Source organism: Siniperca chuatsi, linkage group LG16 (genome assembly GCF_020085105.1).
Source record: "Siniperca chuatsi isolate FFG_IHB_CAS linkage group LG16, ASM2008510v1, whole genome shotgun sequence".
Lineage (NCBI taxonomy): Eukaryota > Metazoa > Chordata > Actinopteri > Centrarchiformes > Sinipercidae > Siniperca > Siniperca chuatsi.
The window spans coordinates 6,341,706-6,368,102 of NC_058057.1; the positions used below are offsets into that span (position 1 = coordinate 6,341,706).

Here is a 26,397-nt window from a genome sequence, read left to right on the forward strand (position 1 = left end):
TGAAAAGATTCATTCATAAAAAATTATGAATGTCAATAATATACCACAGCTCTAATGAAAAACAGATGCAGGATAGGGAATTTGTATCATATTAGATGCTACATAATATTTCCTCATTATGGAGCTCACATTTAGTCATACAATATCTAAACTCAAGCTGTGGATCCTCAAATGTGCACGCACACACACCACACACATACTGTTTAAAGAGCTGCTGTACATCCCAGTCATATAACTAGCAAATCAAACTCAAGCAGATCAAAGGCTTAGAAACATCCAGCTGCAGACTGAACCCTCAGCCAAACTTCTTGTTGAGGCTTGTTTCAGCTGGATTGCAATCACCCCTGAACAGCTCAATTACTACACTCAATTTTACTGCCAATGAATTAATGGCCATAATGCAAAAAAGAACACCATGAAAAACTGGTGAGAAATGCACTGCATAAACACTTCACCAATATCTCAACCAGAGAATAAATGCCTGAATGAGATATAAGAGAAAGTAATCATCTCTGCTCTCTGAAAAATTATGTATGCAGTTGAACTGGTAAAAGGAGGCGCTCTGCACAGATTGACAGCCAGACAAAGAACAAGAAAAACAATCACTTTACTGAACTGCAGCAACTGCACCTGCCTTGAGCTTTGTTTTTATATTGTGTCTAACCAAACATGAAATTCCAATACACCTTTTCTGGTGTTTTTCCAGCTAACTTCACCTTTCACATTAATGAGGCCCTGCTTGTTTGCTGCTTCTGTCTCACCTGTCTCACCTGTCTCATCTGCTGCGGCGCAGTTGTACTCTCTGTCCTCTCCTATGGCATCCAGCTCTTTGACAAAGTTGGAGGGAAACAGTCCTGACTTGCCGTTCAAGCTGCCGCTCCACCAGCCCTCTTCAACCTGTACAGAGAAGATATTCACTAAACCATCTGACATGGAAATGTTTTTTTCTGTATTTTTAAATGTAAAAATCTGGTGGCTCTGAGGTCCTGCGTACCTCAGGGAGTAAAGTCTTAGGTAGCAGTTCCACTAAAATTCCACTGGTGCCACTAATGATACACATATACAGTAAGATATATATGATATATGATAGATATACAATCAACACATATATGATACAAAGTTTTTCTTCATTGAAAAACAAAAAACAATATCCAGCCCTGCCAAGTACATTCAAAATAAACAAAACAAAATTCAGAATAAAAACTGTGAAATGTTTTGTATTTGCTGCAATTAGTAGAATTAAGATTATCATAATTTAAGACCAATTGTTTACATTGTAATACACACCTGATCTGTTTATTGTTCAAAGGCCATCACGCCACATTTTACCTTCAACAAACTTATTATTAGCATGTCTTGTTTAATACAGTATACACTCTCAGTGCTGTCTGCTGCAAGTCCTTACTTGTTATGACTTGACAGCGCCACAAATAACCATTTGGTGTGTCTACAGTGATTAAACACATTAAGTGGTTGTAATGTTACACCTACACAAGCATGTCTCAAATTACACACCAAAAACTGATGGTGTCATGTTTATCCTAAACACTAAAAGGTCAGCAATTACAAAGGCCAAAGCCAATGTGGATATCCCAAGAAACTGCATTCCCACTTACTTTTCTCAACCTTTCCAAAAGAAAACAGTTATATCAGAAGGTGCAGTTAATGTGACTTGGTTAGATAGAGTATAGTATACATTTACAATCTATCAAGTCAATGCATACATGAAAAGTACCTCTTCGATGATGTCTATGATGTCTCCAACTTTCAGCTCCAGCTCATCTTCGTTAAGTGGCTGATACTCAAACAGCGCCTTGCACTGTCTTTTCCTGGGCTCTGTGAAAGGCAGTTAGAAAACACCAGTTAGTCAACCAACCTGCTGCATGGCCTCACATGTGTATAGGAGCTTGTGCCTGTCTGTTTGTTTTTATCAAAGGGGAAGAGCTTGGCTGTGTGTACATGCATGACTCTGTCTCATGAATGTCCAAGAGGGCGGCATGAGAACTGGGACAGGTGAGAAAGCAAGCAAGGTGTAAATCCAGGAAGTGGGAGGGCAATCAACAACCCCACCCCACAAGGAACTCTGGAACTGTTTTGCAAGGTGATCCAGTGGCAGGCAGCAGACACGCCCCGCTGAACAAGCAGAGCTGCACACATAAAATGTAACAACCAAAGAAGAAATGGTGTTGACGTGAATGTGTAAAAAACTTTAACAGCACAAGATGTTGCATCAGTCTGAGCTGATGTATGTGAGACAGGTTTGTTACAATGGAGACCAGAGTTTCAAGTCCAGACTGAGGAAAGTCAGCACCAACCTGGTTCCCATTTACCGACAATTAGTTAATCTAGTGACACTGGGCAGGAACATGTTTTCAATGCCCAAATTGGAAAGCAAACCTTTATACTAAATAGCAAATTTCTATTAGAATGGCTGGTTACACAAAAAAGGGATATTGGAATGTGTTAATTTTCATTCTCTGATCAACTAATAAAGTGATCAGAGTGGTCACTGCTGCATGGTAAGAGTAGCAGATTATGTTTAATGTGAATGGGGCCCAGGGTAGAAAAAAAATAATGTTCTTAAGATACACACTTGTTCTCTACCAAGTAATAACAGATATGTCACATTATTTTGGCTCTGGGTTTAAATCTTGGCCTGGGCTTTTCTGTGTTTTATGATGTCATAATGAGCTTCTTCCAAATACTATTGTCCCTAAATTCAAATATATACATGCCAGTTACACGCTTGGGCAGTCGTCTACATTTTCGATACCCAATGGGATGATGGGGAGCTAACCCAGAGCTCAGCTGTCACTCTATCAGAGACATGCAGCTGTGTGGTGCTACACATCTGCATACAAGACTTATACAAGGCAATGCAGCCTGCAGATGACAGAATGGTCCTCAGCTGGAATTAAAGGTGGGGTATGCGATTCTATTCCAATACATGTCTTTTTGTCAAATTCAGCCAATATCTCCTCACAGTACACTAGCTGTCCGTTCAGTGTGTACGCTGAAAAAAAAAAAAAAACAACTCTGGTGTTTGTACACAGCAGTGGCTCTGTGAATGGGAAATAAACAAAGTGTCATGGACTCGGCCACACAACACTATTCCAGCCATGATTTGTGTGTCAAGTACCGTTAAATGACTTGCCCGTGTGGCCTACTACACCTACTGTAGCGGGAACTATCGAGTGTTGTCGGTTGTTTATTTGTCTTGTCTTGTCTTGTCCTGTCCGTCTGTCCATCCGTCCGTCCGTCTGTCTGTCGACAGATTTTGTCAACACATCAGCATCACAACCATGCAAGATGCAGTTGCGAAAATCAAAATGAAGGCCGAGTTCAAAGATGGGTGTAGTCCTAGCAAGGGTGCTGGAAAAAGGTGGGTAGTAGGGAAAGGGCCATTGCCCCCCCCACACTATACACCCTTGGCCTGGACATTCGGTTTTGTTTTTTCCTTTATTTGATAGTTCAGCCAAAGTTAGACATGAAAGGTAGAGAGAGCGGGGATGATGTGCAGCAAAGGGCCAAGGGCTGCATTCAAACCCGGGCTGCTGCAGTAAGGACTCAGCCTTGGTACATGACACGCTATACCAGTTGAGCTAACGGTGCGCCCCAGTTCAGTACAGGACGTTCGGTATGCGACTTCCTCGGATCGGTACACCCTGTGACCCAAACTATTACTGTCAAAATAGTCTGTTTATGTCGACTACTCGCACCCACAGAACAGAAATTCTAGAGCGTGTGTTTTATCTGGAACCTTTTGGCAGAGCACCAGTTGCTGTCTATCAGCTGTAGCATGCTAGTAGGCTTAGCCCAGTTAATTAAGCTCATGTAGTGTCGCTGCCTCGAAATGGTAAACACAAATGAGAGACCAGAGCTGGAGGATACTCCTGTGACATTTAGATCCTCTGTATGGGAGCATTACGGTTTCCCGGTTAGTTGCGGTGGGCAACTATGAGTGTCAAACTGTATGGCAACATTGTTCAGCTGAAGTCGAGTATGTCTGTGGAAACACACCAAACATGTCATCACCCGAATGTGTTGATTAGCGGAACGAGACAAAACCAGACTGGAAGTTGAGTCCTTCTCCCCACAGCGTTCAGGCAGCCTCTCACTGCAGATTCAGACCGTACCAAATCAATAACTAATGCTATAGGAGTATTTATCGCTGCAGATATGCGACCATACTCGTAGAGAATACAGAATTTAAGCATATGGTCAAAGTGCTTGAGCCACGCTACAACGTGCCTTCACGTGTGCATTTCAGTCAGTCTGTTGTGCTGCTCTGTATAAACGAGCACAAGCTGCAGTTGTTCAGGATTTATCAACAGTCTTATGATGGAGCATTACTGACATTTGTGTTATTTATTTGTTGTTTATTTTTTCTTATTGACAATATGACAGTATTTGAGTGCATTAACTGTTACAGTAAGAATCATGGCCAATGAGCCACTGTTAAATGTTAACATTTTTCTAAATAAATTACAAAAATAATTTTTTTTGGATTTTTTTTTGTATTCCTGCTGTATCGAAAATGCACCCAACCATGACCCTAAAACAAAGGTACATACCGAACCATGAATTTTGTGTACCGTTACACCCCTACCGTATATCACATAAAAGTGGTGACACAAATGCAAGAAACATCACCATTAGCAGGGTTTAACTATTTTATTGCGTTTACTGCTGAATTTTTCCTTGTTGAGCTCTATAAGCCAAACGCAACACACATACGTATGCATAAAAAGGACACTTGAGCTCACACACAATAGATGCCGGTGAAATAATATTTGCAAATAAGTGTTAACTTTGTTTTAACCTGTCAGATGCCACATTAATGGGATTTGCAGCAAGGTAATGCAAATCAGTGGCAGGAATATAAAAATGGTGCAAGTATTTTTGAAGTCATTATGTTCCTGTCAATAACAATTCAGACTCCACTATAACAGTAAATCACACTCATCCTGTACACCAAGCAAACTCTTGACAATTATTTACAGGTATTATTTCACCCACACCCACCCACAGACACACACACATACACACAGCTACAGCAGACGGCAACCACCCTCCAAACCAGCCCCTCCTCTCTCTACAAGTGGTACCTGCAGGCAGTGAATCACACCAGCAACAGAGGGAGATGGACAGAGGACAGGAGGTCCTTCAGCATCAGTCCTTCCTCCTCCTAACTGATGTCTGTGTTCTTCATTCGTTCTAAACTTTGCTCAATATGTTTATGTCAGGAATATTAATTATTTTACTGACATTTTAGATTTGTTTCCAGTGAAATATTGAGTGTATATAGTGACTTTACTGTTGCTGCTCTAGAAACAATATTTAGTTATATTTAAAATATAAATCAATTCTAATCCTGTTCTGAATGTATTCTTTCTTTTACTATTATTTAGTAATGAAAAAGAACCGGTAAGAATACTGATAAAGAATTAGGCTGATAAGAGTATGGATAAGAAAAAGATAAAATCCTAATGATACCCACCCCTACAGCTGGTTAGTGGCTTCACCCTGACTTTGGGAGGATGAGCAAATCGTAGATGAAATCCCTTCACTTTAAGCCTTGTTTAACCAATGTTATATTGTGATTATCATTTGTTATAGCAGTGCTATCACACACAAAAATGTGACAGATTACTTCAGGAAATCGTGCCTACTTCATCAGTGAGCATATTTGTTTCACTATTTTTCTTGCTAATGTCCTAGTATAATGTGAAAAACTACAACCTGTGTGTTTTTTAAATAAATACTGTAATGATAATAGTCTAAAATTATGTAAAAGCGCATAGTTTTTAGTCAAATAACAACAAATTTTATTGGGGGCAGACCCTGAAACTCCACGACTAAGCACACCTAAGCCCTCCAGAAACGTATGGGAAACCCTGCATAATGTTTTTAAGATTAAATTGTTTACAAGAGCACAAAGTTATTCATAGATCTAGCCTCTTAATTTTGCTTTCAAAATTCACCAGATTGATGCATTTAACTTTAAAATGTACAAAACTTTCTTCCGGAGGAGCATGCCACCAGTCCCCCTTAGAGAATCCAAGGTCCGCCACAGTCTCACAAAATCCTGTAGGAAAAACTGCTACAACATCTTACTCTTTGCAGCTGCTGGTGGCTGAGGCTGGAAGCCACCCGTTGGGAAGCCGATAGTGCTCATCCTCTGAACTAGGTTGGCCACGTTCCCTGTACTCTTCTCTTTTCTTGGAGGCTGAGAGGTCTCCTCTTTTGGCTCATTCTTTGTTTCCTTGATCTCTCTGGATTCCTTCTTCAACTCCTAAAAAACACCAGACACAAAGCAATAAGTGGGAAGCACTTTTTCCACTCTGTCTTTAAAGGGACAGATCACCCCGATATCAAAAATACATGTTTTTCCTCTTGCCTGTAGTGCTATTTATCCGTCTAGATTGTTTTGGTGCTGTTTTGGTGTTGTTTTGGAGTTGCCCAGTTTTGGAGATATCGGCCGTAGAGATGTCTGCATTTTTTCAATATTATGTAACTATATGGCATTCGGCTTGTGGTGCTCAAAGCACCAAAAAACACATTTGAAAAACTTAACAGCAGTCTCTTTCCAGAAATCAGTTTCATGTAGGAACTATCTGAAGAAAGAAAAAAGTTCCTACATGAAACTGTTCACAACAAGGTATGTGGATTATCTTGAGCAAATTTTACATAAAAATGAAAATGACTTAAAAAATTATTTTGAAAATTGTAATCAATAAAGTGGATTTTGTAATACGTTTTATTTCACAGACACTGATGTTACAGTGTTTCCCACAGAATGACAGCAATCTACATTACAGAGTAATTGTGGTGGGGAGGGGGGTATATTTCTGTTTCTAGCAGGTTATTTCTTATTTCACCATTTTAATTCCACTTAATTCTCCACCTTATTGTAGTCTTTACTCACGAACTACTTTAATCCCCCCCCCCCACACACACACACACCTATGTCTCACCGGCCATCCCCGCCGGCCTTCTGTTTCTCTCATCACCAGTATTCTTTATAAAGTCGCCCAAAAAACACCCAGCTGCAGGTGAGCCGTGTGTGGAGGAGGCTTGTTGTTAATGAGGTAGCCTATCAAAACTCACTCACTCTCTGTTTCACAAAATGCTGAAATGGGTCACCGGCCGTTAATAAACCTGGGCGGCACTGTGCCATCTTATTGGCTCTTTTGATCAACCTTTACAGAGACCGCCGATTAAAAAATTTAGAAAGAATATCAGCGATATGTGGCCGATCAATCGGAGCACCCTTAACCAAAATATAAGTGTAAAAATATAAAACAACATGAAAATGAACTAAGCTACAAATGAGGGACACCAGGGACAGTGGGACACAATAGGTCAGTGAGGTAAAGGTAAAACAAGAAGAAGTACTGCCCTACAGAGAGAGTTATCACTAGAGCAGTAGACATACACACAAGACTAAGAATTCTTCTCAGAGAGCACAACAGTGACAGATCTGTTACATGGATGTAAAAGAATCCATAACTTTAAATTAGAATATCATTTGAAACATTTGTCTTCAGCTGGTGACTTTATTTATCCACGTAGTTTATCTGGTAGTAGACAAAAGTTAAAGGCTTTCTTAATGTTCTGTGGTGTCACTCTTTTCCTTACCACTGACCATAATCCTAATTTTCTAACTCCCAACCGTAAACCCCAAATTAACCCATTAAGGAGGTGAGGATATGCATACTTTGTCAGTAGATTGTAACTGGACGGCAAAAAACAACCCCAAAAATCCCAGGACTGCAGCCAAAACACACAGTGTGGTCATCTAGACCCCTTTTTCGATGTCGGAAACAATACACATCTGCATTCTGCATACAGGACCTATGTGCACAAAAATGTATATCATACAGGAGGCAGGGAGCTGAGATAAAAACAATGTTGTCACTTCCCCTTATGTTATGTAAATTGTGTAAAGTGAGCTTAAGAGACAAAAAGTAAACCATAACTATGACAAACTGCGTCAGTACTCAATGCAGCATTATACTAGTTACAGCCCACTCATGCTAAATCTAGCAATCGCTAATGATCCCAATCACGTCACAAGCCAGGCTGTAAAACAGCTGGCACATTCTCCCAGCCTGGGGAACTCCCTGACAACAGCACAAAGTCCACATCACACCTTCACTAAATAGTGACAGGAGGATACAGATGAGGGACACTAGTACATCAGTATACATCAGTCCGTTTTCTATGCCCATGTAGTGAAAACGGGGGGGCGCGAATGTCTACCCACATTCACCAACACAGCAACATCGTCTACGACCCGGTGGAATTCCATGGAGGAGAGGTTTGAATAAACTCTGCTCAGACCTCTGGATCTGCAAACTGAAAGAACGGAAAGACATGTCTTGTCATGCTAATAGAGCAACAGCAAAATTTAAAGACAATAAATTGACTTTCTAGATTTGTTTAACTAAAGGAAGAGAAACTAAAAACATCTTCTCCTCCCTTATCTGTCTCACACAAACACATGTCACACATACACACATGCAAATCAAGACACCCTTTCTTCTCTCATCCCCTGATGTGGTCTGAGATAAGGTTTGCAAGACACCTATCATAAAAGTTAAGTACATTCCTAAGTGAAAGAACTGTGATATTTTTGCTTTGTAACCCAAGTCTGAACTAATGTGAATTAGCTATATAACCAACCAGCTAACATTAATCAGTGCATGCTTCCCTGATGTATAACCCAACTATATTATTTTTGTAGGACATGAAATGAGCAAGTTATTAATTTAGGGATTTAACCTCTTGTTTACCAGGTGACAGCATTGCCACCTACTGACCAACAGATAGAGATCTCTGCAACCATCGCCATTATGAATCTGTATAATATTGTAGCTATTATACTGTACTAAGCAAACTGTATTTTTAAACTTATGCCACTTAGTAGTGTTAAAAATGTGTGTTAAAATTAATGAAAAGTCTCAGATACATGATTGAATGATCTGCTGAAATAGTTCTTGGTTGAATAATTTATCTCTGAATGTTTTATAACCACTATGCTATGTTTATGTCTCAAATCGTGATTGTACGGCCATAACGAGGTTTAAAACTTTTAGTACGGCTCATCATATTTTCTGACTCTAGTGAATTTAATTTAAGTTTTACGTGCAAAAGATCACATACTCAAACAAAGGAATAGAGTTTTCGGCGCGAAAGCCTTCCTCCACACCCGAAACTCCTCCTCCTTTGGCAAGCGGACAAAACCAGTTTCACCGACATATCAGCTCCAGGCTGGCCCTCATGTTTGAGCTCAATGGTTGTTTTATTTTACCTGTTCGGAGCCAGGTCCAACTTGCAACGACCCTGCATTTTTTTTGCCTGAGCCCTCTGCATTGGCACCCTAGCTGCGATGACGGACTTGCCTCATTCAAATCAATGAGAGGGCTACGTTTTTTCCCCGCAGAGCTAAAGTCAGTCTGAAGCATTGATTAAAACATACTGATGCCTTAACCACTGAGCCGCCTCTGAATGTACATGACATTATTTGACACAACAATAAATGAGCAAACTATATGGTGACTATAAAACTCATTGCTAGAGGTCAAAGTGACTTATAAAATAGCTTTGTCTGGTATATCCAGACTGAATGTCTTCTGCTTGCACTACTCAAAGTCAGTAATGACTTCTTCTTAGCTGTTGATACCACTGACCATGCTTTTTAGGTCCTTTTGAACCTCAGTGCAGTTTCTGACACAGTCAGTCATGCTATTTTAAATCAATCACCAAACTCACAGATCATTCCCTGGAGGAGGAGATTCCTCATCTTCTAAAGCTGCAGAATATTTCGGTTATTAAGGATGAATATTAGGTTCCTCTTCTCTCTTGGTGATATAACCATTGGAATAATGCCCCCTTTTAATTATTATGGAAACGATTCCCAAGTATGCCTTCTACTAAAACCAGTAGATGCTAACTGTATTCTGACTCTCAACAACTGCCTGTTTAACATCTGAAAAATGAAGGCACACCAGATGCTATTCTTTTTAGTTCTCACTCTATGTATCCGGTTCTTTATCAACTTTGCAGTCTGGCCTCTCAAAGCAAGCCTGTCACAGGAAACTCAGGAACAATATTTGGGTGTGATCACACTTTTAAGGACGAGGCCAAGCAAGTGGCATAACTTTCTTATGATCCTAAGCATATCCTACAATCCTCAGACAGGTCACTCCTGTCTGTAGAAAAGGTGAGCCTTTGCTGTCAAGAGAAACAGGCCCACCATGTCAGTATCTCATTTTGAAATCTCATAACAAACTTCTTACATAAAGAAATAATCACGATTATTACTCCACAAAGAGACTAGACTCGTGCACAGCATTTTTCAGCCCTTAAAAAATATAAATAAAATATCACACTGGGAGCTCAGAGCAATTAAATGCCTGCCTGCCTCGCTCATTTTTGTGTGTGTGTGTGTGTGTGTGTGTGTGGGTCTCTGCTGAGAGCTTAAAAAGTGTTTTCCACTCACACATCTGGGGTGTTAATGAGACTGTACATACATTGTGAGCATAAAATATGAGCATCATCTCTTCTTCCAGCATACTCAGCTAACAAAGGACCTTTCTCAGTATGTTTTTGCAAGTTCTTTTGTCTTCCATGACATATTTGACAAGTCTCATTGTTGAGGTAGTGAACTTAGTCAACACAACAACACAATTAACTTCTAAGAAATATTATGCTCTTAGTGAAGAGGTGAGGCTAGTAGCTGTGAGTGTTTATTGAGCATTTCCTACAAGATACATGTGTCAGTTAATCCTAACTAACCATGATGAAGCACTCTTAAATTACTTACCATTTCCCCCCCCCAGAAATGTTTCATGTGCCCCGATTTTTCAGCTACAACACCAATTAAAGGAAGCAGGAAGAAGACAACATCTCAGATGACAGTAACGTCGTCAGGAGCAAAGTTCAACAGCCAGCAGTCTCCTTAGAGGATTAACTATCCAAGCTCAGTGACTGCGCCAGGCTGCTTAGAAGATTACCTATCTCACTATGTAAGATTATAGAATGGGAAAAACAGGAGAGAGATGAGAGAGAAGTGAGGAGCGAAAAAAGAAGGCAAGAGAGAAGAGAAGCCAACCGCACTGTAGTGACTCATTTCCCAGTGCATTAGCTGTGTAAATATCTTGCACAGAAAAGGCAGATTTGACATTAGTACTACCAGTCATAACAAGAGATGGCTATGACAACTCTACTCTCTCAAAATCACAGATAATGTGTATTTATTGGTCTACAAAAGCTAAAGAGTAAAGCTGAAAAACCCCCAATTTGAAACAAAAATGTGGCAAGTTTGAAGGAGCTACCAGCCACTGGATCTACATGCGCATTTTTCACAGTTCTTTAAATAAACAGGATGTTGACCAGTTCAATTTTTAGCACCTAATTTTAATTTAGTGCTAGAGCCCAGTCACACCACCATTTTACAGTATGTCAGCTACATTTCACTCTGAATTCAATTTATTTCAATGGAAATGTCATAATCGTAAATTCACCAAGGGGAGCAAATTAAATCCAGGCATGACATTTTGACACATGAATGTGTCATCAAGGTAAGCCTGCAGTCTTAACATCGTTGACCTTTGCAGGAGTAAACACAAAAGTGGAGTCTATGTTTTACCAAAACGATTCATTCTGGTAACAAAAAATTGGAAAATGACACGATAAAACGTTTTCAAAGAATATTGCTTATCACAGTTCTCTCTGAGTTAGGTCTGGAGGATATGGCCAAAAAATGTAATCCTGTTTTTTCCCCTGCAAATTACAGCAACATAAAAAACCTTATTAAAACATCAGATTTTAAGTCTTCGTGAGTAAGTCAGTTGAGCAAGAATAATAAAAGACCTGCATCACCCCCAAGTCACCTGTATTTAAATTACAGGTTAGCCCATGGAATGTCAGTACCACATGCTTCAACTAAGGAGAGCACAAACATCCACTTTAATAATCAGTTTCAGCACAGTTAGAGCAGAAAGGTCTGCACACTAATTCATCTGCTACTGGTGTGTTTCCTAACAAGACATCAGCCTGTTATCTGGAGAGAGCTGGCTAGCGAATGTAGCTACCCAGCATTTATTGACAGATTGAACAAAGTAAAATCTGAGCACTGTTCTGTCGACTCCCGAGGCTTCACCTCTCATAACCAGAGGTGATATCTCATCAACAAACGCATACCAAGAGCTCAGTTCAGCGTGCTGAGTCTATTATCAGTCTGTTCCTCTTGTACATGTGGCTGTTAAATTCACTACTAGATAGCCTGAGCCAGCTAGCCACATGGAGACGAGCAGAGACAACTGAAATCAGGACAGTCTCTTACAGGGCAGCACATGTTCATTTGGTGCACTTATTCACGCCACAGTCTACAGGATTGGCGTGACTCAAGACAGCTAATGTAGCCAGTTCTCATCACTGTTACTTTTGACTGAAAGTAACCTTTGTGCGTGTTGTAATAACTTGGTTTTCATGATGTAGACATTTTATACATCATGCAAAACAAACATTAGAATGAATTGAATGAATTCACTATATCGCCCAGCTCTACTCTGACTAGTAAAATGTGGAGGAAAATGTGTGTTGTCCTTAAAAATCCTCATAGGTGACAATATCTAGACAATCACAAGGATTTTTTTCTAGCCATGATGAGTGGAAGACAATCATGTAGCCCTGTGCTGTATCTAATTTTCCTTAACAGCCACGAAAAACAAAAAGGTTCCTGATAACTGAATTAACCTTGTACTACAGGGACAAAGAATGTCACCAATATTTTAGCCAACATGATGCCAGAATAAACAGCAGGGTTTTCCATACCATTACTATATTGCCTGTTAACGAATGAATGACTCTACAGTCTACACCTGTGCCAAATGTTTAAGTGCAAGAGTCCATTTTATTTATTGTTTTGGTTGTTTGATTTTGTTTATGTTTTTATTTAGGATGTTTTAATATTTTTTTCACATTCCACTTCCAATGTATGAATATTCTTAAGGATTTTAAGTTAATTAAAAGGGTGTACTTGGATTATTACACAATTATTTCTGGGACAACATATCGTCTGACAAAAGTAGTTATCATGACAGGCCTAATTGGCCATAATTCTCACTTTAAGAGTTGAGGCACTCAAATACTGGCATAATGTCAATAAGAAAAAATAAACAACACAAAATGTCAGTAATGTTATAGTCAGCCTCTAGTTCCCCGTGTGCTCCAATATGTTTCCCCTCCTTGTGTTTCCTGGCTGTCCCCTGTTCGTTCCTGTGTATGGTGTGTATGTGTGTGTGTGTGTGTGTGTGTGTGTGTACGTTTTGGTCTGGCTTCCTGATCCTCTGCCTGCTGAGATCACCGGCACACCTGTCTTCAATCACTCATCAGTCTCCACTGCATATCTACCAGGCTCTCCCACACTACCAGCGCCAGATCGTCTCCGTACTCACGTACGACAACCACGTAACGGCTCCTACCTCGAATCCAGTTAAGTGATCAGTTCATTTTCGCTGTCTTGACTGTCAGTAATTTGACTCTGTCTTTGTCAATTTCAGTTACTCTCCGCCGGTGATCTCAGCCACAGTCTGTCCTTGGACCTCACGCCACGCTACACGAGCTAGCTGCCACACCTGCCCTGCCGACCTCACCCCCGGAGCCTGCCGCCAATCGGATCCACAGCCTGGACGGCTCAGCCCAGATCCACCACGCCTGCCAGACCAGAACCTGTCGTATTCAGTCTCCCTCCAGCGCGTCGCCTCTCCTTCCTCGACCCGGGCCGGTCGAGTCCACGGAAGCGACAGTGAACTACGTCGGACTTCTGCACAGATATCAAGTTTAACATCTAAATAAATCTGTTGCTATAATACCCAGCTCTGCTCTGTTGTGTTCTACATTTTGGGTTCAGTAATCATATATTACGACAAGTAATGCTCCATCATAAGACTCTGACCTGTCTAATTCCTAAACAACTACAGCTTGTTTTGATGAAGGATGTGAGTCGATTGATGGTAAAAAGTTTTAGTCCAGCCTTTATTGAAATCAGAGTTGATATAACAACCAAGTACTATTTAAAAGCAGCACTAAATCGACCCTGTGTTTCTGCCCTTGTCCTACAAGGTACTGATAACACTGGACTGAAAGCATGAGTTAGTGCTAGGGGTGTAACGGTATGTGTATTCGTTCCAAACCATTCGGTACAAGACGTTCGACTCAGTATGCGACTCCCTTGGTAAAACTTCTTTAAGCAGCCTAGTTGGTTCTCATTTGTGTTTGTCATTCAGAGGCAGTGACACTACATGAGCTTGACTAACCTGGCTAACCGAGCTAAGCCGACTTGCATGCTACAGCTGATGGTACTGCCAAAACATTTCGGGTAAAACTCGCTCTAGAATTTTTGTTTTGCGCATGCGAGTAGTAGACATTAATAGACTATTTTGACAGTAACTGTTTGGGTCAGAGGGCCTCCTGAACCAAGGGAGTCGCATACTGAGCCGAACGTCTTGTACCGAATAAAACTTTTTACCATCAATCGACTCACATCCTTCATCAAAACCAGCAAAACAACAGCCTCTTCATGTCTGCACTGTTTGTTTACACACTTAACAGTGTGTAGTGATTTACAGATACACATACTCTAAGAATGCCAAGAAAAGGCTCTGCATACACAGCAAGATTTCTGTATTCATACAAACTTTGCCTTCTACCAGAGCAGTAGAGTAAAATCTAATAATGGAAAGTCTACTAAAATTGAGTCATCTCCATACTGTAACATCATAACACCTGCTCATTACCTCCGCCAAGGAGGTTATATTTTCGGTGCCATTTGTTTGTCTGTCAGCAGGATTACAGAAAAAATACTGGCCCGATTTTCATAAAACTTGGAAGAAGGGTGTGGCATGGGCCAAGGAAGAACCCATTAAATTTGTAACTGATCCATGGCAAAAATATATTTTAAAATATTTTATGATGGCGCTAGCTTCTCTGTCCTCTCCTCTGCGTGTTTGACCGAGGGTGGGGGTGAGCTCCCACACACACACACACAAACAAACAGAGCTGACATTACAGCAGAGAGGCTGCGGTGGAGACAATAAACATGGCGAAGTGAAGGTAACTTTAGAGTAAAGAGTAGAAAAAGTAGAAAAGTGATATTTCCACCTGCTTTGTTCGCATTTGTTGTTACAACCACAGCACGCTTGTTAAGCTAATAACAAATTGTTACGAACAATCTAAAACGAAAGCTGTCTGTAAATAGCCTAACTGTTTATCTTAGTTTGACACAAAGCTTAAAATTTGGCAAATTCTTGTAAACTTGCTGGCTAGGACAGCAGCCCCCTCCAAACCAGCCCCTCCTCTCTCTTCAAGCGGTACCTGTAGGCAGTGAATCACAACAGTAGCAGAGGGAGGACTGGAGGACGGACTGATACTGATTGATGTCTGTGTTCTTCATTTGTTCTAAACTTCACTCATTTTGATGTCAGGAATATTAGGCTATTTATTTTACATTTTAAATATGTGATTTTGCTGTTGTAAACTTTACTGTTGCTGCTCTAGAAACAATATTCTGTTATATTTAAAATATAAATCAATTCTGATCCTGTTCTGAATGTATTCTTTTTTAAATGATAATTTAAAAAAAAACAACCATTATTTAGTAATGAAAAAGAACCGGTAAGAATACTGATAAAGAATTAGGCTGATAAGAGTATGGATAAGAAAAAGATAAAATCCTAATGATACTCACCCCTACAGCTGGTTAGTGGCTTCACCCTGACTTTGGGAGGATGAGCAAATCGTAGTTGTAATCCCTTCACTTTAAGCCTTGTTTAACCAATGTTATATTGTGATTATCATTTGTTATAGCACACAGTGCGATCACTCACAGAAATGTGAAGGATTACTTCAGAACATCACGCTTCATCAGTAAGCATATTTGTTTCACTTTTTTTCTTGCTAATATCTAAGTGTAATGTGAAAAACTACAACCTGTGTGGGTTTTTTAAATAAATATTGTTATGATAATTTTCATACTACTGGCCTCGGCGGAGGTCTGCGCTCTCAGAGTGCCCTTCTAGTTTTCTGTGTTTTTCTGCAAAAACTTTCACATGATTTCACAAAGAAATGTCTTTCATTTCCACTCCCAGATGTGGGTGCATCTCTAAGAAATCAGTGACCACATCTGCTGTAGCCTGTGACCAACATTCTCAGCTCCAGACTTATATGGTCTGATAATGCTTGCAGATTCAATAGGATTATTTCTAATGGAACAACAACAGACATTTAAAACCACAGAGGAAATGCACGGTCAGCTCTCCAGTGTAAACAAGCTAACCCTATTAAAACTCAGGAGTTAATATCATCAATAAGTGACATGACAAAAGAGCAATATTATAATATGAACATACACTAAACTGTCTTCCTCTCACCTTAACAAAGTTGTCAGGGAAGAGGCCCCTTTTTCCGTTGAGGTCTCCCTCCATCCAGCCATCCTCCTCTATATACCGCACGTTCTTGATGATGTCGCCCAATCGCAGAGTCAGCTCGTCATCATGGAGCGCGTCATACTCAAACTCCACCACAACCTCTACTCAAGACAGGATGAGAGAGGAAATAGACAGGAAAAGAAAAGGAAGGGGAAGATAGTGTGGTATAAGACAGAGAGGAGGCCAATACAAGGGGGAAAGAGACAAAAGAAGTGAGAGAGAGCACCACAGAGAAAAAGAGAAAAACAAGGAAGAGAAAAGAAAAGGAAAAGAAAGTTGCAGGAAGGGCATAAGGGTAAGAGTGATAAGATGGGAAAGTTTAGGAAAAGAAAGGGTTTGAAGGGAGTGATAAGAGAAACAATAAGTCACAGAAATTAACAAAATAGCAGTGACATCTTAAAATAACAACAGCAGCAACTAAATATTTTTCTAGCATCTTTTCCAGAGTGAGAAAGCACAATGGTGGTTACTACTATTGACGACTAGTAACAACTTTTATATTTCTGGCAGAAACAGCAGTTTGTAGGGGAAACTGAAGAGTAATTCAATAGTTACAATGGCCTGCAATAGTCACAATAATCAGACAAAGAAAAGCAAAAAAGATTCTGAACTTCTGGACTGGACTCTGCAGTGATTGGTTATTTGAGCTTCCGGTTACATGTCATTGGTTGTTATAGTTATCAACCGTTTAGTTATGTGGCATCCAGACAAATGTTCTGAACATTACAGTGAGTACATTCAGGTTGTAAGAAGAAATGGTTAGACAGAAAAGGTGTTTGGGACGAACAGAGATCTTCACCGGAACAAAAGGGTTTTTTGTTTGTATGTGTGTATAACTATCGCTTAGCAAATGACAAACTGAACCGAGTGCGTCTTCTTTTGCTGTTACTATAATCACTATCAATGGCTGACGAGAAATATGAAGATTCTGAAATGTTCCCCACGGTACCGGTCCATCTATCCCCTCAGTCACAAAGGGCTTGCTGGCAGGACCTCGCAAATATGTTGTGCTGGTTACAGATGGAGCACATCATTTGATTGAAACAGTCTAGACAGCTGCTTGCTACTAGCTAGCTAACTTTAGCCAAGTGCTACCCTGGCTGTGTGCGAGTATATTATTTTTTCCCTGATAATGCTACATTGTGAACAACAAATCCGTGCTAAAATCGGCAGGAGCTGATTGCAGCGAGTAGGCAGCAGAGTCATGTGGTGTGTTTACAGCTAACAGAACTTATAGAGTTAACGGCTAACGAAGCTAAACACTGGGTCCACTCCATTGCGCTGGTGCAACACTTAAAACATAACGGCGAGGGCGGGGAAAACTGTTTAAAAAAGAGTGGAATCTGTCAGCCAGCGGCAGCAACCACGTAATTGTCAGCTGACAAAACAAACAACAATGTGGGCCGACAGGGCAAAATCCATGGTAGCTTTCCTAGTTGACAAATAATTGCCAGCACGGATAGTAATGTTTACAATATGATTTTATGTAAGTCTGAATGACATTCATCAGTTCTCTGTCTTATCAATCTCCCTTGACTTGTTTGTATTTGTATGGGTGTCGTGGTGTCGTAAACACCGCTGCTGTGTTACTAAATTCTGTGTCCTATTTATTTTTTCTTAACTCTGTTTATGACAGTTTACAGGTAACTTTTTTTAGATTTTGTTTTAAACCTATTTCTTTGAATGGAGCAAAATAAATACAATTATTATTTCCTCAACATTTTAATGGTGTTTTTATTATGCCACTAACAACTACCAACTATAGATGATACTAACAAAGTAACAAAAATTGTTTTTGGGAGGGTTCAGGGATGGTGGTGAAAAAAAGTTAGTCTGGAGCTCAATTGCAGTCAGTCCAGAACTTTGGTTTAGTGTCTGGTCCTACACCAAACCATCAATTTGAAGACCTAAAATATTTCTAAAATTCTGACTGGTTAGTAAAACAGGGCAAGTATCCAGTGAAATTGGAACTTTGTAGTCATGGTGCAAGAGCAACACAAATTCATCTTAGATATATTACTATTTTACGTTTACATGGTTAAAACAGTAATTTGACAATATCAAATGTTTTATAATTTCGATTACCATTCAAGTGCTGGTTGGGTATACAGAGTACAGTAATTATGCCTGGCCAATCACAATCTTTGAATGGGTAACATGCACCATGAGACCAAAGATACCTTTACAAAAACATGAGAACAAGAATGCTGGTTCAACATAACATAGAAAAATCCTTCTTCTTGATTGTGAAATTACTGTTTGAGCTCCAAAATAGACATAGACATAAAATGATTGTAAATAAGGGCCACAATAAGAATGTTTAAGAAACGACAAGAGTGTTCAAAGACTTTGAATATGCTGCTGCTTTGCAGGATACTGCATTTAAAATGTTGAGGTACAAAGCTGCAATAAAGTAATCACTTCCTGAAACTGAGGCAACACATCTCGATTAATCATCTGAAATTGCGATTCCGATTTTCAGCAAAATAGTGGAATTATATTTGTCATAACCATGCATTCTGTTTTTTGTTTCCTGGCTGTTTGTCAAACAGCTGAAAATATATCCTGCCGTGAGGACTCAAAGAAACAGCCAAAAAAAAAAACATTTCTACATAGAAAAACAAAGCCTACAAATACAGACCATGCAAAGAGGTATTTAAGTATCAATGTATACGATGTGTGTAATCTTCCGATAGAATAAAATACATTTCTGATCACAAAGTGATAAACATTGAGTGAAAGAGAGAGGCGGGGGAAATCGACAGGCTGCCTGACTGCTTCCAGTGCAGCAGGTTGAGCAGCCTCTAAAAATAAACGGGCTGCAGAGGACTAACTGGTAGTGAGGTATTTTACTACGTGGCGTGGCCCTTTAACACATGACTCATAGCAGAGTGACTCCACTGGCATGGCTGGCTTCACACCAAGCACAGCCAAAACAAAAACATGAAGGGTGCACTGCAACATACACACCCTACAACCATAGACTGTATAAAATATGGACGTAGTCTCCATCACGTCATCCATGGGTTTCTAAAGAGCGTGTGTGAAGTTCAGTTTGGTGCTCCGGCCGACCCCATCTTGGCAGTGCCTTACTCCACCGGCTCCCAGCTCATCCAAAAATGGGCAAAGAAGTGGAGTATGGGTGGAGCTGAGGTGGGCTGAATGAAGCCTGGTTGCTGAAACCAGCCACCTGTGACGGCACCGACATGTCAAAGCAGCCATGTCCTTAATTATGTACAACTTTAAGCCTTAATATAATTTAAACGGGTGAGTAATTTCACCCCCCGTACAGTTGTCATGAACAGGAAAAGCTATAGAGCTATAACTATAGAGATCAAAACCGTTTTTTGTGCCAGGCTGTAAACATTTATTTCTGCAGTGAGGTTGGGTATTTTAACATGGGGGCTTATGGAGATTGAGTCGCTTGAGTAACTTCTAAAGGAGAAACTGGCCAATGATCTCAGACCAGCCTTCCCCTCTACATCAAAACACTCAGCGAGCAAGAGACAGTGACGGTGGCTGCACTCAGAGCAGACAGGTGTTGGCGATCAGAGCAAAGGGAAAAGTTAGCAGTGAAGTTGTCTAGTGGAAGTAAATGTGTAGGTTAGAGTTTGCCCATGAATAAATGCTGCAGCTCCTCAATACCCAAGACATTCCCATTTCTTGCCTCCCAGCTATTGGATAAAAGTGGGTTACAAAAACTTCCCTGTGCTTCCTGACCACGGTCTGGAAGCTGAAGCAGGAACAGTTAACACTATGCTTAAGTAACCTTAAAATCACAATGTTAAGATGGTAGAGGGCTAGTGGTCGATGGCTTGTCAGCCATCAACGATTGACAATAACAATGTTCATCAGCCAAACCCTACTCAGTGAAGTAACCATTATGTTTTCTCACTCTGGAATAGATGCTAGAAAAATATTTAGTTGCTGCTGTTGTTATTTTAAGATGTCACTGATATTTTGTTAATTTCTGTGACTTATTGTTTCTCCTACCACTCCCTTCAAACCCTTTCTTTCCCTAAACTTCTTCATCATATCACTCTTACCCTTATGCCCTTCCTGCAACTTTTTCTTCTCTTCCTTGTTTTTCTCTTTTCTGTGGTGCTCTCTCTCACTCCTGTTGTCTCTTTCCCCCTTGTATTGGCCTCCTCTCTGTCTTATACCATTCTTCCCCTTCCTTTTCTTTTCCTGTCTATTTCCTCTCTCATCCTGTCTCGAGTAGAGGTTGTGGTGGAGTTTGAGTATGACGCGCTCCATGATGACGAGCTGACCCTGCGACTGGGCAACATCATCAAGAACGTGTGGTATATAAAAAGGATGGCTGGATGGAGGGAGACCTCAACAGGAAAAGGAGCCTCTTCCCCGACAACTTTGTTAAGGTGAGAGGAAGACAGTTTAGTTTCGATTTTACTCGCCAAAAGGGGGGAATGACTGTCAGCCATCGTCAATGGACAATGGCATCTTGCTTTTTTTAATAGAATACAATCCATTTGGTTTGATTACGCTTATCAGTGCCCACGTTCGTTAAATTAAAAAAACTAAAAAATTAAATTAATTAAATAAATTTAAAAAAAAATTTAAAATACTAAGCATATTATTAATACTTAGTTGGACTACGGAGCTACAATTATAAACTAAGAGTGTAGCAGCAGCAGTTCAGCATATGTCATGCAGGCCAACAATTTTTCGCACAGTGCAATTACATACAAAAATCAACGCAAAGACGGCAACACAAATGATGCCAATGAGTTGAAAATATTCAACTTCGGCGAAAAAATTAACGCATATCGCGGGGCTTGTTGTGTGGGGAGGACCAGGCAGAGTGGAGGGACAGAGCTGCTGCTCGCCAGAGCTGCTGCTGGAGGAATAAACACCTGGAGTCACACCGGATTCTGCTCTGATCCGGAGCGGTTAACCGGCGGGAGGAAAGCTCAAGAGTTTTTTGGTTTTTTTTTTACTTTTGGCATTATTCACTCTCGCTTCTCAACCAGTCTGCAGCAGCTAGCAAGTAATGGAGCTGTGTAAAAAGACTCCAAAGTTGGAAAAAACTAGGGTTTTCCTGTTCAGAATCAGAATCAGAAATACTTTATTGATCCCCGAGGGGAAACTCTTTTGCTACAGCAGCTAACTATCACGTCAGTGCACACAGGAATAGAAGTATTAAGCAAAAAAAAATTGAATACACTATAATACAGGCCAGAAAATAAATTAAGTACCAAGTGGGTATAAGTATAAAATAAAATAAGTGTTTAGTACAAAGTGGGTTTACCGGTTGATGATAATAATATGGTATAAAGTAATAGTGCATGAACTGCCAAGTTAAGTGTAGCTTATTTATAATGAGACGGAGGATATTGCACAGCAGTAATAGAGGTATGAAAAAATATCAATAAATATTTATTCATACCTCTATTACTGCTGTGCCATATCCTCCATCTCATTATAAATAAGGTACACTTCATCCCACTCTGCAGACATCTCACTCTGCAGACATCACATAAATGCAGCAGAAGACAACCTGCAAAGCAACACTTTAACAAGTGTAATCAAGGTTATTTTTTAAGACCCACAATTCTAAAATATTAACACAGCCCTCTACTCATTTCAAAAGTAATTTCTAACAGCTTGCTGTATTCCATAACATTTGTCACCTATGTCAGTGCATTCTAGTAAATTCTATGTCTCTCCAGATGATCTCAGAGCAGTTTGAACAGATGATGACTTGCAAACTAGTCTTAATAGCTGAATTGCAAAAGTGAAACTGTGCAACAAAAATATGACTCTGACACACATCTGTTTTATTTTAGACAGAACGTCCTCACCAGTTCTGTCAGCTCCATTAGCTCCTAGCATGCTACTGCAGGATCCCAGCACTCACTTAGTACCAGAAATCCCAAGATACTGTTCCACCTCAGTCCCACCATGGTCAAAAGCACCATCTAGTATACGTATGGTGCTGGACAGGATTATAAACTGCCTCAGCTCCGGTTTGGTGGAGACCAGGCAGACATTATGGGTCAAACCACTCTCAGCTTAATTTACTGACAGACAAGGCGAGGCGAGAAAAACTCATATTCTTTCAGTCTCTGTCAGAAGTTAGTCCAGATGCTGTCCAGTGGGTTCTAGCTACCCTGAACTCCCTTTCCCACAAGCAGTGTAGATGAACTGTTGATAAGATTATATTTAAACTTAACTAGTCAGCTCTAAGTAGTGTACTGTAACCAACAGTCTAGACACATGAAGCACAAAAAACACACAACACAAGCTGAACAACACACAAATAAACAACTCAGCCACAGCCCCAGAGAGTAATTTGGGACTATCTGTCCATGTAACCACAGGAAGAGATAAGGTCTGCTGTAGTAAACAAAACAAGAGGCAACACTGAAGAACACTGCACTCCCAGGATGCAGGGATACTTGTAGTTCCTAGAGTCTCCAAAAGTAGAATGGGAGTCAGAGCCTTCAGTTATCAAGCTTTTCTCCTGTGGAATCAGGTCCCAGTTTGGGTTCGGGCTGCAGACACAATCTCCACATTTAAGAGTAGGCTTAAGACTTTCCTCTTTGATAAAGCTTATAGTTAGGGCTGGCATGGGTGAGTCCTGAACCATCCCTTAGTTATGCTGCTCCTCTCTCCATCTGTATGCATTTTTATCCCATTACTGCATGTTACTAACTCAACATCTTCTCTCTCCCGTAGTTCTTTGCTTTTTCGTTTCTCTCCTCTGTCGCTTTCAGCAGGTATTTCTGCCTCTGGTGCTGCAGAGACTGGATCTGTGGTTGTGGGCCACCTGCGGCCCCTGTGTTCCTGCTCGACAACTGCTACTACAGTTGTCATTAGCTCTGTTACTATTATTGTCATTATTGTTCCTATGACTGTCATTCCTATTATTATTAATTTATTAATATTACCACTACCATTACTTTATTACTATTTTAAAATTCTAGGTGGTATTTGCATTGTGCTTCCCCGAATTCCTTGAATTGAATTGACTGATAGACAGAATCATACTCATACATAATGCAACACATAGGGCAGTCCTCATCTTCCAGATGGTTGGATGTGGAGCAGAGGGACTTTCTGCAACCACACAGATTACAGCGCCTCAGCAACCACATAAACACACTCTGCCTGAGGAACACAGGCCAGCCAAATCAGTATCACTTCTAAACACACTACTTAAACGTTACGTTTTGGATTTTGCCCTGTTATCTTTAAGATACCAGATAACAGTGTTTCCTAAATTATTCTTATTGTGGTCTTAAGTGGAGGAAAAGCAACAATCTTGTAAAACAGCAAACATTTTTAAGCAATTTTTTGACATTTCCTGTTAATTTAAATCCATTTTTTAAATGAATGCGGTACTGTGAAAACAGCTCAACAAAACACAAAACAAAATAACATGAAGAACATGATGTGACATAAAAATTTACAGTTTTATTACCCATAATCCAACCTAAGTAACCTTTTTTTGTCAAAATCATTTACATTGTAGGGAGAGAAAAAAATACATTTTTGGACATATGTCAAAAACTGTCCATTTAGCTTCCAATACTGTGTATGATCCAAGCGACAACCTCCGGGGCTGAAAAATGAAGCCAACGTAAAGTGCCAAAAACTGCAGTTCCTCAAATAGCCACTTAAGGCTGGCTCCAAAAGGGAGTCAATCTCCATAAACCCCATGTTAAAATGCCCAACTTCACCGCAGAAATAAACATGTTTACAGTCTGGTACAAAAAACGGTTTTCTCTATAGCTAATGTCCCTGTTCATGACAATTGTACGGCGAGTGAATTTACTCACCCATTTAAATTTTATTAAGACTTAAAGTTGTGCTTTGAGTGACACGTGGGTGCCGTCACAGGTGGCTGGTTTCAGCCCGCCTCACCCAATAATACTACTATAGCTAGTTGTTGCAGCAATTTAAACAGACCAATGTAATGTGTCCTGTGTATGACATTAAATGGCAAGTTTCAGAAGGATAGCTATAGACGAATAGTCAGCTGAATCATGGGTTGTGTTCTCTAGCGACGCTGCAGTATGTGCGGTGGCAAAGCTGAACTGAATACATTTTCACAGTGACAGTGAAAGCAGGGATGTTTGGGTTGATCACAGTCTGCAATCACCCCTTATGACAAATGATAGTTTGTGTGAGTGTATAAGTTATTCAGTCTCAACACTAGTGTGACATTAATTATGACACAATGTTTGAAAAAAAAATAACGTTAATGTACTGCTTTTGTCCAACGCTGGGCTAAGTTTCATTGAAAAGCTTAAGTTTTGTAGATTTTAACAGCATTTGATGACTATCTGGCCTGGAATTAAGTAATTTTTAGGGCAAGGCCACTTTGGCCTTTGATAAATACAAATTTATTGGAGCGTTGAGGCCAAAATGTAGGGCACCAAGGCCAAAACCAAAAGTGCAATAACAATAAGTGATAATTACATTGCATTGTATGAATTCAAAACAGGATACAATCAACAAACTAATGAGTTTATTTAAACTGTGAATGTTTTTGTGACCACAAAATGCTGTCTGATTTTTTTAAATGTGAACAATTCATTATATTAATTGCAATTGTTATATTTTAATGATAAAATAAAGTTGATAAATAGGCTATGGGTGATCAAAATTAATCTGAACAAGTTTCAACACCCATGCAACTATTAGCATTTGAGTCTGAGATAGGAGCAGTCACAAAAATGATTCAAATCTCTACCAGCCTCCGTTGGTTAGCTGTGCTTTTTTAGTTGGAGAAGGCTGTGGGGATGAGATTTGAACCGTTCCAAAAATTAAGGTTTCTCACTAAAATACATGCTGGTTGGTGGATCAGATACACACTGAATTAAGCACAGACTCATAACACTGTCAATTTACCATGTATCGTGTGTGTGTGACAGTACTTGAGGAGTTTTTTCAGCTGTTACCAAAGTAACTACCTGTTGAAGTAGTTTGCTGCTTCCCGTTTGGTGCTGGAGAGGTATATGCGGAGACGGTAAGAAAAAGGTTTTTTGACAGCTGGGTATATTTTGCTTGCGTCACATACAGTTGTAAATGAGGAGATCTGCAACTTTCTTTTTAGAGCACAATGGCCAGTTCAAAACAGGGCGTGCTAAACTGGCCGTGTGGGTAGTTAATTTTAGAAGGGGCAATTCTTGATAAAAGCAGGTATCTGATGGACACTTCTCTAGTAGTCAGGCATTTTTCTCACAAACTCTGGCCGTGCTACTGAATGGGTACAGTGAGTGATGGGTGGTGGCCTGTGAAATACCAGCAGTGGGGCAGTGGACAAAGTCTTCCTAGTTTGTTCCTCAGAGGAAATGCCTTTCTAAATACATTAAACGCAGCCAAAAACAGTCAGCGTACAGGTGGTGTGTGTGTGTGTGTGTGTGTGTGTGTGTGTGTGTGTGTGTGTGTGTGGCAGGAGCAAACTTCCTGCTAGTTCACTGCAGTCAGGCGGCAGCAGGGGGATTCTGGTCTAAATAGTTCTATTGACTCAAGGAGGTGGCCCAGAGAATAAAACTGATTCTTGAATAATGAAAGTGAAGAAAAACCTGCTAACAACAGCAAAGTAGCCTGGACTACAACTATCCAAGGTCAAATCACATAAGGGCCTTCAATCAGGGTTTACCCTAAGGTTTTTGCTAAGATTGGAGTAAGATTGTCAAAAGTATCAATAGTTTGGAGAAGTAAACAGTACAGAGTACCAGCACAGAAGCTAAGCAATGCACGTCTGTGGACTTGGGAAGCAACAAATGTGTTTTAGCCACTTGAAAAAGGCCCACCTAAAAAAAACAAAAAAAAAAACAGTTTTTTTAAGCGTACACTATACTTTGAATATTTTCACTACCTTACCGTCAGACAGCCTTTCCAACAGGGAACTGAAGCTTTATTTCGCTCC

The 26,397-nt window shown here is 40.1% G+C and overlaps 1 protein-coding gene and 1 long non-coding RNA gene across 7 annotated transcripts in view; one reads left to right on the forward strand and one right to left on the reverse strand.

Moving 5' to 3' along the window:
* Window positions 1–26,397, reverse strand: part of LOC122863195 (CD2-associated protein) — a 77,579-nt gene that overhangs the window by 39,193 nt on the left and 11,989 nt on the right. For 2 of the 6 annotated variants that reach the window (XM_044169421.1, XM_044169419.1), the window contains exons 2-5: window positions 16,440–16,597; window positions 6,118–6,295; window positions 1,736–1,836; window positions 762–897 (exon numbers count right to left, since the gene is read on the reverse strand). In XM_044169421.1, coding sequence (XP_044025356.1) covers window positions 762–897; window positions 1,736–1,836; window positions 6,118–6,295; window positions 16,440–16,597 — 573 coding nt within the window. Of the gene's footprint in view, window positions 1–761; window positions 898–1,735; window positions 1,837–6,117; window positions 6,296–8,269; window positions 8,330–10,831; window positions 10,943–16,439; window positions 16,598–26,397 lie in introns of those variants that run through there. The other 4 variants (XM_044169420.1, XM_044169423.1, XM_044169422.1 and 1 more) reach the window with 4 other exon arrangements.
* LOC122863196 lies at window positions 11,934–13,880 on the forward strand. The gene is made up of 2 exons (XR_006374943.1): window positions 11,934–13,466; window positions 13,572–13,880. It is a non-coding gene; the product is annotated as an uncharacterized LOC122863196 (long non-coding RNA).